The sequence below is a fragment of the Gekko japonicus genome, unplaced genomic scaffold (genome assembly GCF_001447785.1).
Source record: "Gekko japonicus isolate JY-2015 unplaced genomic scaffold, Gekko_japonicus_V1.1 scaffold282, whole genome shotgun sequence".
Taxonomy (NCBI): domain Eukaryota; kingdom Metazoa; phylum Chordata; class Lepidosauria; order Squamata; family Gekkonidae; genus Gekko; species Gekko japonicus.
The window spans coordinates 639,383-654,533 of NW_015159718.1; the positions used below are offsets into that span (position 1 = coordinate 639,383).

Here is a 15,151-nt window from a genome sequence, read left to right on the forward strand (position 1 = left end):
AGGAATGCCAGCATATTTCTGCATTGCACCAGTATATCTACAAGTCATAATGGTGTGGGGTTTCATTGGTGACCTAAGCAGTTTACAGATTAGATTTGGGACTGTACAGTAATACATTCATTTTTCTCCTGTGTCCTCCAACAGTTTGTTGTCAAATTGCTTTTGAAGGTTTCTTTAATTCTTCAAGCTGTAACTGAGAAAAACTGGCACTGGTGTCTAGCTGTACATTTCAGTGTACTGTAAAGGCTGTATGTACATTTTTCTGTGATTGGTGCACATATCTACTAAATGATGAGTACGCTTACTGGTCACATATTCTTCCTCCATGGCAGTTTAATTTTGGACCTGTTAGTTTTACCTCTCTATTGACTTGTATGGGACTTATGTTTGGTGTATGGGAGCCAGTTTGGTGTAGTGGTTAAGTGTGCGGACTCTAACCTGGGAGAACCGGGTTTGATTCCCCACTCCTCCACTTGTACCGGCTGATGTGACCTTGGGTCAGTCACAAGCTCTGGCACAGCTGTCCTTGAAAAAGAGCAGTTGGTGTCAGAGTTCTCTCAGCCCCACCCACCTCACAGGGTGTCTGTTGTGGGGAGCCGCTCTGAGACTCCAAGTGAAGGGCGGGGTATAAATCCAATCTCTTCTACTTCTTATATGAAATTACCTTTACAGAAATAGGATGTAAGAAGACATTAATAGAAGTGTTTCCCTCCACCTTAACTTCTCCCTTGCAGGGAGAGCAGTATAAAAGTCAAATAAATACATAAATAAATGTTTGTGTTAGTTAGGGTTGCCAAATCAAAATTGGCTGGGAGCGGGGGGGCTCCAGGCTGGGGTCCTCTTTGTCCATGTCACCCGAAAGTGACATCACACGCTGGGGGCGGAGCCATGCCATTTGAGGGGAAAACAAAGAGTTTTCCCCTCAAATGGCGTGGCTCCGTCCCCAGCGTCCGACGTCACTTCCGGGTGATGCGGACACGGGGGTGGGGTTTCCCCCGGGCCCCGATTCCGCGGGAGCGGGAATCGGGGCTCAAAACCAGGGGGAATTCCGCCCCCCGGGGGCATTTGGCAGCCCTAGTGTTAGTGGCTATTGAGTGGCTAACAGTCAAAGTAAATTTTACTTTTCCATGATTTTGCCACTGTACTGTAGTGCAGCCACAAGTACCCATGACAACTCATGTAAAAACTACAGATGGGCCCAATTCTGATCAGGATGGCTGTGTGGGAGAGGAAGGTCTCCTGTCTCTCCCCCTATGGTCTCTCTCCCCCTATGATTTTTGGCAGCTGAAGTGATGTGGGGGCTGTGGGGGTGGAGCAAATAACAACAGCCAGAACCAATGTGGGGGAGGAGAGGCAGGAACCCTCCTCCCCCTATGCAGCCATCCTGATCAGAATTGGGGCCATCTTTACTTTTTACACCTGAGTTGCCATGAGGACTTGAAGCTGCAGTATGGCTGTAAGTCTCAATGGCGAGCTTGTGAAAAAAAGTACCATCTACTTTGGCTCTTATAAGGGTATAATTCTTTTTGAGATTGCATTGTAAGTTACACAGTCTTTTAATTAGGAGGAAGACCAGGCATGCTCCTGGAGGAGGTAGGGTATGTCATTAATTTCTAACATGGATACCTGCCTGATGTCTTGCAAACTATGAAACAATGAACAAACAGAATCATATCCTTGCTTTACTGGTATGGCCTCTAAATATTAGTTATGTTTGTTTGAGAGTAGTGTCTTGGTAGCATTAAAAGGAGATTTGCTTCCTTTCCTGTTCAGAAGTTATCGACTCAACATGTAGCACATCTAAAATCAATACAGCAGCATTTTCCTATGGGCAAAAAGAGCAGCCTAAACAAATGAAATTAATTTTATCTGATTCCCTGCTAAGGCCAATGAGCACATGACATGGCCCCTTGTTGAGTTACTAACCTGAGGATCTCAGTTCCAGGGATGGCTGCTAGTTTTCTTAAGAATGCATTTTAACTACTTTTACAAAGTTGGGGGAGGGGAATAAAGAAATAAGTAATTTATGAATAGCTTTCATTTTGTGTATTTTATTTCTTTTCTAGGATGAATGAAAGATACTTACAAAAAACAACAAAAGGAAAACTGCTAATAATAATATTTGTTGTAACATTGTGGGGGAAAATAGCATCTGGGGCAAACCATCACAAAGGTAAGAAGTGGTATTACTTTGCACTGTATGGCACTGATGTGAAATCCATCCGCAGGTGCTTTAAGACAAGGCTTATCTAGCTTTCAGCAATCATGTAGTATTTCTTTGTTGGCTTCTCATGGTTGGTTAGTGCAGAAATCAATATTGGCAAAATTTTCTATAAGTTATGTTACTTCACTTTCTTATGATTATTGCTGAAGAAACCTTACACCCAAATTGCTTAATGAATTTCTGTTTTATCACCATATTTTCTGTTTTGTTATCCGGAGATGGTAAACTTGAAAAATTGAGTAGGCATATAATAAAGTTACTTCTCTCGTGAAAACTGATTCATCAAATGGTGCATAGAAGTGCTATAGATGAGTTCATGAAATGAGCCTTGTAAAAAACAGTCTTCAGGAACATATGTGGTTCTGTAGCATTCCAATTATCTATGCAGATAAATTTTGGAGGGGGGGGGGACAGAGAGAAACTGTATCTGCCCTAAATAATCTTGGCTATTTCCCCAGTAAAAGAAAGATCTTTCTTCTTTAAAGTTCTACAGAAACAGTTCTTGTCCCTTGACGGTAATCTGTCACTACAAGAATTATGTTTAAAGTCAGATAGTTTCTAGCAGTTTGGAAAAAGCTGTCTTTGTTCTACTTTTATGGCCAAGAACCCTACTCCTGAGAATAGCACCCCTTCATTTATATATAAATGGGAGACAGCTTTCTGGTATGACTCTAATCAAAATCATTGTACAATGCTAGCTGTAGTTTTTGCTGTTCAAAGTAGTTTACAGTTTAGCCCTCATTCTATGATAGTGTATAGTCTCAGATTCTGTCAAATTTTGATTGCATAAACCACAGTAGTTTAAATACCACTGCAAATTAAATATGGTTTAGATATGACATTGCAGATAAAAGGGCATAATGGAGAAAGGGAGAAAGATTTTGGAAGACTAAGTAATAGTAATTGCACCTCTGTAATTTAAAGTATGTTTTATAATGTTAGCACTGAGATGGCCAAAAACAGAAAATGGCTTTAGGCCTCTGGAAAACTCCCTTTTAAAAATTTCATATGCAAGATGTTTTCCTAATGATTTAAATATTGTTTAATACTTAGGTTCAACCCTATGAGGCAAGATCTGAATACAAATAAAACAAAACTTACATGTTTTGATCTGATCTAGATGTTTCCTTCTGAAATGCAGTTAGACTTTTCCACTGATTCTCACCTTGACCATGATCCAGAAAGCCACAAAGAATCTTATGAAAGCTGCTTTGAATACTGCCTTCTGTGGATCATGTCCTTTTATGTATCGTTTTGATATTTTAAAAAAGTGTGGCTGCCATAGACTGCATGAATCTGTGTAACAAGTAAGTTATAAGCAAGTTTACTGAGGTTTTTTAAACTGGTCCTAAAACAGCTGTTTTAACTAAAGCCTGACGTGCAGCAATTTTCCAGGTGGAGGTTTTCCTATCTCTCTAATGCTGTATCAGGAAAAGCCTCACTTATTTTTTTGTGTATCAGGAAGTATTTTTTATTTGAACATATATGTTGTTTGAGCCATAGTTGCAAAGCCAATAAAAGTTGGCAGTACAGGATAACCTTATGTCCCTGCATGTCAATTATTGTCTTGTAGCTGCCACCTTCTGGCTGTCCCCAAAGCCTTAGCCAAAAAAATTGGGGGGGGGGACATGGGGGGCAGGAGCAGCCACTCCTCTTGCTCTTGAGGAGTTCCTGGTTCTGCTTGATCCAGCAAGAAGGAAAAGGAGGCTCCTGAGGGGCCTCTGAAAGTGGCTCCACAGCTCGGAGGGGAGGAAAGTCTCGGTGTCATGGGGAGAGCCCAGGCAGGAGGGGCAGCCAGGAGAGGCATTTGTCTTTTCCATGGGAAGGCAGCAGAGGGAGGCAGCCATGGAGGAGCCCCCAGTGGAGTCCCTGGTGCCAGTGAGCGCTCCAGGCTCCCCAGAGTCATTGGGTTGGGGCTGATCCCATTGTCTGGAGATAGGCAGCAGGAGGAGGAGGCAAGGAAAGTTGCTTAGGGGAGGCAGAGCCTGGTGGGCAAGTGGGAAAGGAAGAGATGGGTGGCAGAGAGAGAAGCAAGGCCCAGCTGCCTTCCACCCACTTTGTGCTCCCATGCCAGGGGCGCAGCACCATGGAGCCCAAGTACAACTTCTAGAGGAAGCTGGGGCCTCATGACCTGTGCCAGCTGCATGACACTGGCCTTGCCTCATTTGGTCACCACCCCCACTCATGCGTCCCAAGCTCGCCCATTCCCCTGCCTGCCTTCATCCACACCAAGATGAGTGTGGTGCCATGCTCCCCTCCTCCTGCTCCAGGCTCTTGCATGGGCAGGGCAGGCCATTTACCATGTGGACACGATCAGCGTGTGCCCAGCCAAGCTCACACGCTGCCCTGCCTGCCTCTATTCACACCAGAACAAGTGTCACTGCATTCCCCTCCTCTCATCCTCTTGCTTGGAATGAGTGCGGCCATGATCCCCAGGCTCCTCCCAGGATGGGGGCAGGTCTGGCATCCTCCAGCACTGGGGTGGTAGTCATGCATGAGGGGGTGTCACCCTGCCCCACTGTGGCTATGGGCCTGGCTGTCCCCCATTTAAGGATGTCTGCCTGGTAACTACCAGAGCCCATTCTTTTTCAATAGTAGTTCTCACTTTATTGAATGGTTTTGCTGAGGTTAAGCAAGTGAGCATGTGTGCTGTCCTTAGAAATTTTTATGAGGTTCTATAAGGCTGTTTTATTTGTTAGGGTTTTTAATAGGGTTTGAACTGCAGGTATTTTCTTGGAAGTTATTCAAGTCTTCTTTTATAATGGAGTAGTATTTATTGTATCTTTGGTATAGTAATTTCAGATAGGTTCACATCCTGCTGCAGTATGTATTTGACTACTTTACTAATTTGTACCCTGCATCCTGGCTTGAATCCATAAAGATGGATATTAACATATAGTAGGATGCAGAAGCAAGCTTGTCACACAAACTCCTATCATGTGTAGAACCTTCAGTGTGCATCAGGGCCCATGTAAGTAGAGTCCCATCCATACAATCTGTTTTCTGATTCTAATTCATTATACCCTGGTTCATATGGTGTTATGGGCAGTGGAAAAGGGTACATGAGCCCATCATGTATGTCAACCAGATCTTCTTCAGACAGGGATCATATCAGTTTTTCATGACTATGAGATCATGGCCAGACCATAATACACATATCCTGAGTGGTATGGTTGCTGTTCTGCCTCCATAGTGGCCCTTAATACTAGTTGAGATCTATATAAATATTTCCAACCACATGCTGTCTTCAACAGCATCTTTATCACGTTATGAAATTATGCCATTGCTACATAATTATATCTTTTAAAAGCTGTATGTGCACTTTAGATTGTTTAGAAATCTGGTCATGATTTTAGAATTTGGGGGCTTTCATTTTTGAATGTCAACTTTCTAGAATAGATGGATCATTCAATCATATATACGAATCAGCAATTTTAATTTCTTTGTTATTCCGTTTGGTAGAATTAACCTTTCCCTTGATCTTGGCTTGCTCACAGACTTTTAAAAAATGCTTGGATTTAAAAAGCTGGAATCTTGGTTTCTCAACTGATTATTTTCCTGAAGATTAAGCAAGCGCATATGCTGTAATGTAGAACTATTCTCCCCTCAATCCTGTCATTCTTGTATATCACTGACAACTAACTCAATGCCCTGACCTAATGGGATCTGATTGTCAGCAGATTTATGCATGAACTGAATGGAACCTCCAAGACAAGGTTGTAAAATGATCTAGTATATTACACTATATCATAAAATCTCCTTTCTCTCTTCCTATCCAGCAGCCTGCAATAAGGACAACCTCTCTTCTCATACACATTTGTCTTTCACCTCCCTCACAGGTTACAGGACTTTCCTGTAGAACTAGATAAAAGACAACATCTTCTGTTGTTGTTTCTCTTGAAAATGTCTAATAAAATCTCAGTGTGTGAAATGATGTAATGTACCCCTGAAAGAAGTCAGTGAAGAGGAGCTCAGAAATTCAGTGCATTGACATCATTTCACATCTTAAGATTGACCAGATATTATGGGAGCACAAATGAAGACTGCTCTTTTGGCTAAGGCATCATAATCACCATCACCATTGTCATGTATTATGTATGCAGCACCTATTATTATACTACATTCCCGGTCACATGGGAGGATTTGATCCGCAAGAGGGACGGATCAGGGGCGCATCAAGCAGGCGCAATCACACCACAACATCTGGGAAGTGGCGCGCACCCGTCCTCAATCCGTCCCTTAGGCCCACAAATGTGGATCAAAAAGGTACTAGCAAAACAGCAGTACCTACGGAATGATGCGGACCAACAGAAGGCATCTGGTTGGGGAAGCGCTGGTAGGCCATCACAACCGGGACCGTTACCCATCCCACACATGCGCACAACCGCGCTACTACTGGTTTGCTACGCACCGTGTGATCGGCTGCCGGGGCACGGAGCACGGAGCTGTGGGGGCATGTTGGATTGCACTCCCGCGGTTCTTTTTGCTCTGGATCTGATTTGCCTCCCTTCAGCGGTGGATCATCCGGCTCGTGTGACTGGGACCTATGTATCATAAAAAATTAAAAGATATTACTACTTGAAGGCTTACAGCCAAGTAGCCAATCAAGTCCTTTCTCTCTCTCTCTATCCTCTGGTCCTGGGCAGTAAATAATCAAGAATTTAATTTCTTATTCCACAGAAGGGAATATTCCATGGAAGGTTTCCTCTAGGAAGTGGAAGATAATCTAGTGATGCATGGAAGGTTTCCTCTAGGAAGTGGAAGATAATCTAGTGATGCATTGACTTCTCATAGGCAAGACACACCCATAATTCATTTAAAAGTAGAGTTGTATGATAGCCCATAGGCTGTTCACTGCCTCTATGTGTGTTGATTCAGGTGGGTAGCCGTGTTGGTCTGAAGCAGAATGACAAAGTTTGAGTCCAGTGGCACCTTTAAAACTAACAAAGTTTTATTCAAGGTATAAGTTTTTGTGTGCATGCATACTTCTTCAGACACATTGAAATGGAAATTACCAGTCCATACATATAGGCAGAGGGTGAGAAGTAAATTAACATACAGCATAATGAAGATGTTTTTTGCTTTACTGTCCTTTCCCTCCCTTCATTAAATCAATTGGAATTGTATGGAATTGTATGAAATTGTATGGAATTGTATTTTATATCTTGTATTTGCTGGTTTTAAATTGTATGTTGGTTTTAAATTGTTTGTAAGCTGCCCTGAGCCGCTTTGGTGGGAGGGTGGGGTAGAAATTTAATAAATAAATAAATAAATTTTGCAGATTTAAGGATCAAACAGGAATAACAAGCTTAGTTTATATGGATACCATTTGTTTGGGTTTAATTCCAGGAGAAAACATAGTGAAGGAAATAAGTATGTCAGAACTGATTGATCGGCAGATATATCTTTACTAATGGAATGCTGAGGGTAATTAAATGAGACTATGCCATTATGCTCCATCTGTCTCCTCTCAAGCATGGAGATGACCTTACAGCATCTTCTTCTTTAAAGTGGGGTGATTGGCTGTGTAACCTCCCCTGTCCCCAGACCAGAGAAATATATTCCAATTTACCATTACAAATTACTTTACATTCTACTACTCAGTACATTACATTACAATTTACTATTCTAATCTATTATTCAAAATAAGAAATAAAATAAAATAAAGAGGACGTATTGCCCTTCTGAGCGGTTGGTGATAATACAGATGTATGGGCTGAATGAGGTTTGCATATGTAGTGAGATAAGAAACCAATATCACTGTTAAGTCCTGGGGATTCCATTGTTCTGAGTGTTGTAATAACTTGCAGCTCAGCAGTTTCCCTTTCTAGTCTGTTCCTGAAGTTGCTTTGCAATAAAACATCCACTTTTATGTCACCCCATTGAATGTTCTGGAAGGCTAAAGTGTTTTCCTACAGGTTTCTCAGTCTTGTGATTCTTGATGTCAGATTTGTGTCCATTTATCCTTTGCCCTGTTTGCTCTATGTAGAGAACTGAAGGGCATTGCTGGCTTTTAATGCCATATACAATGTTAGAAGATGAGCATGTGAATAAGCCTGAGATGGTATAGTTGATGTTGTTAGGTCCAGTGATTATGTTGTCTGGGTGTATGTGCCAGCAAAGTTGGCATCTGGGTTTATTGCAAGCCCTGGTACCAGTGTCCATGTTCAAATTACATGTATTATTGTGGATGAGGAGCTGTTTGAGATCAGAGGGCTGTCTGTGGACAAGAAATGGTTTGCTCCCCCAGTACTTGTGAAAGAGAGCTGTCATTATCCAGTGGCGGTTGTAAGTCGCTGATGATGCATTGAACTGTTTTGAGCTGAGAGCTGTATGTGACCATACATACAGCTGTTATTGTCTCTTTGGGGCCTGTCATGCAACAGGTTCTCTCTGGGTACCATTCAGGCTTATTCACATGGTCATGGCTTGTTCATATGAGATGGATGGACCGTAATGGCAGGGTCTCATTTAATTACTATCAGCATTCCACAATTAAAGTCTCCAATTCTGACATACTTATTTCCTTCACTATGTTTCCACCCGGAATTAAATCCAAACAAATGGTAACCATATAAACTAAGCCTGATATTCCTGTTTGATCCTTGAATCTGTTAAACATCTTCATTATGCTGTATGCTAATTTACTGCTCACCCTCTACCTATATGTATGGACTGGTAATTGCCATTTCATTTTGTCTGAAGAAGTGTGCGTGCACACGAAAGCTTATACCTTGAATAAAACTTCATTGGTCTTAAAGGTGCCTCTGGACTCAAACTTTGTTCTATGTGGGTTGTTTGTGGGAAATCAAGTAGTCATTGCTTGCAGACTTTTACTTTCTCTTTGTAGGAGCATTGCCAATCAAGGCCATCAAAAATGTGATGGGGGAATAGGGGAATGCCTGGACTGTGTTCCTCTTTTCTCTAGATTCAAAGATGTGTGGTAAACTCAGCACTCATTGTTCCATGTTGGCAGGGATTTACCTGTATCTGACTCTCAGTGTTTAAATTTCTGGGAGAGTGAAAGTGAAACTTAAGTTACTGGAAGGTAAAAATAGTGGATAATAGCAATGGAGTATGGTAATATAATAGTGGAGTATGCAATTACCACTGAACCTATTGAGTAGTAGAGATAAGGACAAGAGATAAGGATAAGAAGAAGATAAAGAGATTGGATTTATACCCCGCCCTTCACTACCCAAAGGTGTCTCAGAGTAGCTTACAAACTCCTTTCCCTTCCCCGCCCCACAACAGACACCCTGTGAGGTAGGTGGGGCTGAGAGAGCTCTTGACAGAAACTGCTCTTTTTCAAAAACAGCTCTTATCAGAACTATGGCTTGCCCAAGGTCATCCAACAGGTGCAAGTGGAGGAGTGGGGAATCAAACCTGGTTCTCCCAGATTAGAGTCTGCGCACTTAACCACTACTTAACTACTATAAGTAGAGATAAGGACAAGGGAAGGGATGTAGATATAGATATGGATTTCTGTTGAAAAACCACAGTGAAGAACTAAGGAAAAGTAAGTTTCAGGAAGCAATGGAGTATGGTGCTACCATAGTGGAGTATGTACACACGCACAGGGAGAAGATGGGAAAATGTAATGGTGCACAGAGAAAAGAGAGTGGTATGAGATGCAGAGAAAAATAAAAGAAGACAATAACTGAGAGATGGGTGTCTGGATCTGATATGTAGAGAGAGGAAAGAGGGCTATGGGATATGGAGAGAAGAAGGATTTAACAGATTGGGTTGAGATAAACGCACAGTCAATAAAAAGAGGGTGTTTTTTTTTTTTTTTTTTTTAAAAAGCTTGTTTATGGAAGACATAACAATAGTGGGTGTCTTAAGTTAATAAAAATGCAAAATAGCCTTCAGAGCGATTTCATTTGTATACCACTTATTTTATCAGAACTAGGAGAATCATATAACTCACATTTCTTGAGACAGGTAATTCTTTGTATTCCCAGCTGACTGCTTATTTACATCCTTAGCTTTAAAGTATATGGATACATCAAAATTTATTTGATGGTTGAATCCAAATTTATAATTTGTGTAGATATGGATCCTGTGGGTATTTGTCTTTATTAGATAATGGAAGAGTTCTTAGTAAAAACTAAGATTTGAATTTGACCATGGCAGTGACCCATACAGATTCATCATTTCCTCTTTCTAGTAATCACTGCAGAATAACAGATTCTATAATCACCATAAAGTAATCAAGACATCAGTGGATCTCTTGCTCGAACCTATTAGAGTGGTGGGACAAAGAAACCTAGAGAATAATTGTGGTATGTTTCTTGCATCCTTTGAGAGTCCATTTATAGGAAATTAGGCATTCTGTGAACGTTGACATGAACACATTTACAAAGCAAACTCATCTTGCTATGTGCTCACAGTTTTATGTAAGGTGAGCTTCTGATCAGATTGCTTGGATGATTATTTTCAAAGTTCATCTCAAGCAGGTTTGTGCCTGCTCACTAACTAATTGTTCTACAGAACCAGGTCACTGTAGTTTGCAGCTTAAGAACATAAGAACATAAGAGAAGCCAATGTTGGATCAGGCCAATAGCCCATCCAGTCCAACACTCTGTCACACAGTGGCCAAAAATACCAGGTGCTATCAAGAGGTCCAGCAATGGGGCCAGGACACTAGAAGCCCTCTCACTGTTGCCCCCCCAAGCACCAAGAAGACAGAGCATCACTTGCCCCAGCCTGAGAGTTCCTATCTATACCTAGTGGCTAATAGCCACTGATGGACCTCTGCTCCATATGCTTATCTAATTCCCTCTTGAAGCTGTCCATGCTTGTAGCTGCCACCACCTCCTGTGGCAGTGAATTCCATGTGTTAATCACTCTTTGGGTGAAGAAGTACTTCCTTTTATCTGTTATAACCTTACCGCTCAGCAATTTCATTGTGTGCCCACGAGTTCTTGTATTGTGAGAAAGGGAGGAAAGTACCTCTTTCTCTACCTGCTCTATCCCATGCATAATCTTATAAACCTCGATCATGTCACCCCTCAGCCGTCGTTTCTCCAAGCTAAAGAGCCGTCATTTCTCCAAGTTTCTTTTCACCCAGTCCAAGAACTAAAGTTGTTTGATTGATAATTGAGGCCCATGTTTCTTAGTAACCCATGAATCATAGCTGGATCATTAAAATGTCCTAAATGTATTGCAAAGCAGGGGCTTTCTTGCTGTTTGTATCCTCCTTGCGCCTGCACAATCAGATGCTTCTTTGAAATGAGCATATTGAGTCAGATCATTGGTAGGTCAAGATCAGCACTGTCTATTCTAAATGACAGCAGCTTTCCAGAGTCTTGGTATGCTGATTTGCACATAATTTGCTACTTGATCTTTTCAGCTGCAGATGCTAGAATGGAACCTGGGACTTTCTGTGTGCCAGGCAAATGCTCCACCAATAAGCTACAGCCTACGAGTGACCAATAGTAAATTGATTGGATTGCCTGCTTTTTCTGCCCCACAGTCAGTGACATCTATTCAAGCAGTGATAACAAGAAATGGTCAAAAGTTTAGCAGGGGTCATGGGCAGACACTGAAGGGACACAGAAACACTAGCAGTAAGTCTCAATTAAAAATCTCATCTTTTTCATTTTATGTATTCATGAATTTATTTTAAAACATTTCAACAGCACCTTTCCACCCAAATAGGGTTCCAAAGGCAGCAAATATCAAACATTAATAGCTTTCAACATTTAAAAATATTTAAAATAATTTGTATACGCAAAAATTCAATAAAACATATAAACAGACATAACGGGAAAAAGGAATGACACCAGTAACAGGTAGTAGGTTCATGTCAAGCACAAGAAAAAGATCTTCACCCACTGGCAGACGATAACACTAGAGGGAGGCATATAAATCTCCATGAGGAGGGAGTTCTAAAGTTTTGGTGCCATGAGCAAGTAGGCACTTTTTCGAGGTGCTGCCCATCTAGCCTCAGATGGTGGAGGCACCCAAAGCAGGGCCTCTGAAGATGACTTGAGTGGACAGGAAGGTTCTATGTGCCATTTAAAATAAGAGGTGACAACAGATGTGGCGATGGTGGGGGAGCGCTCAGATAAATTTGTTGTTTTTTTGAGAAAAAAGCATAATCATGCAAATAGACAGATTTCAATTGATTTGGAAATATCTGAAAAGTTTGTCATATAATCAACTCCTCACTTGCACTTGACAAGTAGCACTTGAGCTAAACTTGTAAGTGTTCAAGAACACAAGATGTATGTGCCAGTAGTGGAAAGCAATGAAATCAGCACTTTATTTTTGGGATAAGCCAAGTGACAACACATGCAAAAATATTCTGAATGGTGTATGGGAGAGTACTGCCTGACTTCCTGGGGCCAAAGTACATGTTAATTATTTTTTTTAATGAGTAGGGTCAGAATTTTTGTGTGTCTAGGGGGAAGCAGTACTGATTCAAATTGTGTCCTTGTGGTGAATGGGAATTTAGTTTTTTACTCCAATCCAATTTGTTAAAAAATGTAACACTTTTCTTAGGCCTTTAGGGATCCCTATCTTACAAGGTGAAAACCTTGCTGAGATAAAAGTAGATTATTTCTAATCAGAGAGGGGAGCAGGCAGACTGTAAACCTATCCAGCTTCTGTCACCTGTGTGTGCACTGTTCTGCAGTACCATATAGGATGTTTCTGATTATGGATGCCAGTCCCCAGGTGGGGGATCCCCCAATTTTTGGGGCTCTCCCCAGATGCCGGCCAGCTGGCTGGTGGGGGGGAAACCCCACCGCAACAGTCATCCACAGTCCTGCTTGAAAAGAGCGGGCATGCATGGTGCCTGCTGTTTTCAAGTGGGGACCACCAACTCCTGCCCCACAAGTCACAAATATGTGGCTTGCAGGTGTTAGATCGCACTAACAAAGACCCGTAGAGTGATTTCAGCAAGTGATTCAGCTTTATTCGAACAAGCACACAAACGCATTCAGGAATCAGAACAACTTAACATTGGAGCTGGGCTCCTTTTAAACATACCGGGCTAATATAGCCACGCCTACTATTTACATAACAACCAATCAGATTGCATAGATAAGGGCGAATCAGTGTCCTTCCCGCTCAGGGAATAGCTCTTCTTTGATTGGTCGCTGTTTTGAAGCGACCGATAGAATGTTCGTACTGACGGAGCCTTGGCCGGCTCGAAGCTCAACATGGGAAGTATATTGAGCGATTCATGTTATGCTGTTAATACATAACAATTCCTCCCCCCTAAGTTAAGGCAATACATTCACAATGGTATATACATGCACAATTGTATTTACAGACAGTTTCAAACAGGTTTCCGCACTCATAGTCAGCTAAGTATGCTGGAGGTCTGTGCGCACGCTGTGACCTTCTCAGCGTGACAGGTCCATTTGGCGGAGCTTCTAACTGGGGCTCCACAGACCCTGAGTCAGGCGCTTGTACGGCCGGGTCTGTTGTTTCAGCCTCAGTGGATTGCCTAGCAGGACCAGCTAACTCCGTATTTTCCTCCATTGCGGGAGGTTTGGGAATTAATTCAGAGGACCCAGCCGGAGAGTCAGCGCTGTCCTTGGACCAACGCTTTTTTAATTGGTCCACGTGTCGCCGCCACCTTCTGCCGTCATTCAACAGTACCGAATACATCCTAGAGCCTATGCACTCACATATCTTCCCGGGAACCCAGTCCTGCCCTGCAGCGTAATTTCGGGCGAACACTTTGTCCCCCGCCTGAAACATGCGCACATTTGCTTGCGTGTATGAACGCCCGGGCCGGTCTTCGCTTAAGTCCGGATGCAACCGGTTCAAGCGAGTGGTGAGGCGGCGGCCCATTAACATTTCGGCCGGACTTCGGCCCGTCGCGCTGCAGGGGGTTGTGTGCTGGCGCAACAGAAAAGACCCTAAACGGACACTCCAATCCCCCTCGGTCAATCTTCCTAGGGCTTCCTTGGCTGTTCGAACCATCCGTTCGGCCTGCCCGTTGGAAGCTGGGTGAAAGGGAGCTGCGGTCATTTGCCGGATACCATTGTTTGTGAGGAATTGTCTAAACTCCTCGGACACAAACTGAGGGCCATTGTCGCTGACCAGTGTGTCCGGCAACCCATGGGTTGCGAACAACCGGCGCAACGCCTGTACAACAGCGGTAGATGTGGTTGAGCGCATGTGCACCACCTCAAGCCATTTGGACCATGCATCCACAATTATAAGGAACATTTGCCCTTGTACTGGGCCAGCAAAATCTATGTGAAGCCTTGACCATGGCTTACCCGTGGATTCCCATTTCTGTGGTGGGGCTGTTGGGGGGTCTGGCCTGCTTTGCTGACACTGGTTGCAAACTTGTACCCACTCTTCAATGGCCGCGTCCATCTTAGGCCACCAGACATACCCTCTCGCCAGGGCCTTCATTTGTACTATACCAGGGTGCCCTTCGTGTAAGGATTGTAACACCTGCTGCCTGAGTGTGTCTGGAACCACCACCCTGTTTCCCCATAGTACACAGCCCTTTGATATGGACAATTCATTTTGGCGGGTTCTGTACGGTTGGAACTCGTGTTCCATGCTGCCCATTGGCCACCCCCTCCACACCCAGTTAAGTACACGGGACAGAACGGCGTCCCTAGCCGTGTGTGCGGCCACGTCCTTGGATGAGACCGGGGCTTGGGGAAGTTCGTCTATGGCCAAGACTTCACATACCGGAGCAGGGTCCGTTCCTTGGTTAGGTAAGGGACAGCGGCTGAGTGCGTCAGCATGCCCTATAGCCTTACCCGGCCGGTGTTCCAGATCAAAAAGTTCGTCTATGGCCAAGACTTCACATACCGGAGCAGGGTCCGTTCCTTGGTTAGGTAAGGGACAGCGGCTGAGTGCGTCAGCATGCCCTATAGCCTTACCCGGCCGGTGTTCCAGATCAAAATCGTACGCCTGCAAAAACAGCGCCCACCTAAGCATCCT

General features: G+C 43.2%; 1 protein-coding gene across 1 annotated transcript in view; it reads left to right on the top strand.

Annotated features, from left to right (window-relative positions):
- The first annotated feature begins 2,067 nt into the window (after positions 1 to 2,067).
- FAM19A2 (family with sequence similarity 19 (chemokine (C-C motif)-like), member A2) overlaps positions 2,068 to 15,151 on the top strand; it is a 53,764-nt gene continuing 40,680 nt past the window's right edge. Inside the window, exon 1 of the mRNA XM_015419370.1 lies at positions 2,068 to 2,173. Coding sequence (XP_015274856.1) covers positions 2,068 to 2,173 — 106 coding nt within the window. The remainder of the gene's footprint in view (positions 2,174 to 15,151) is intronic.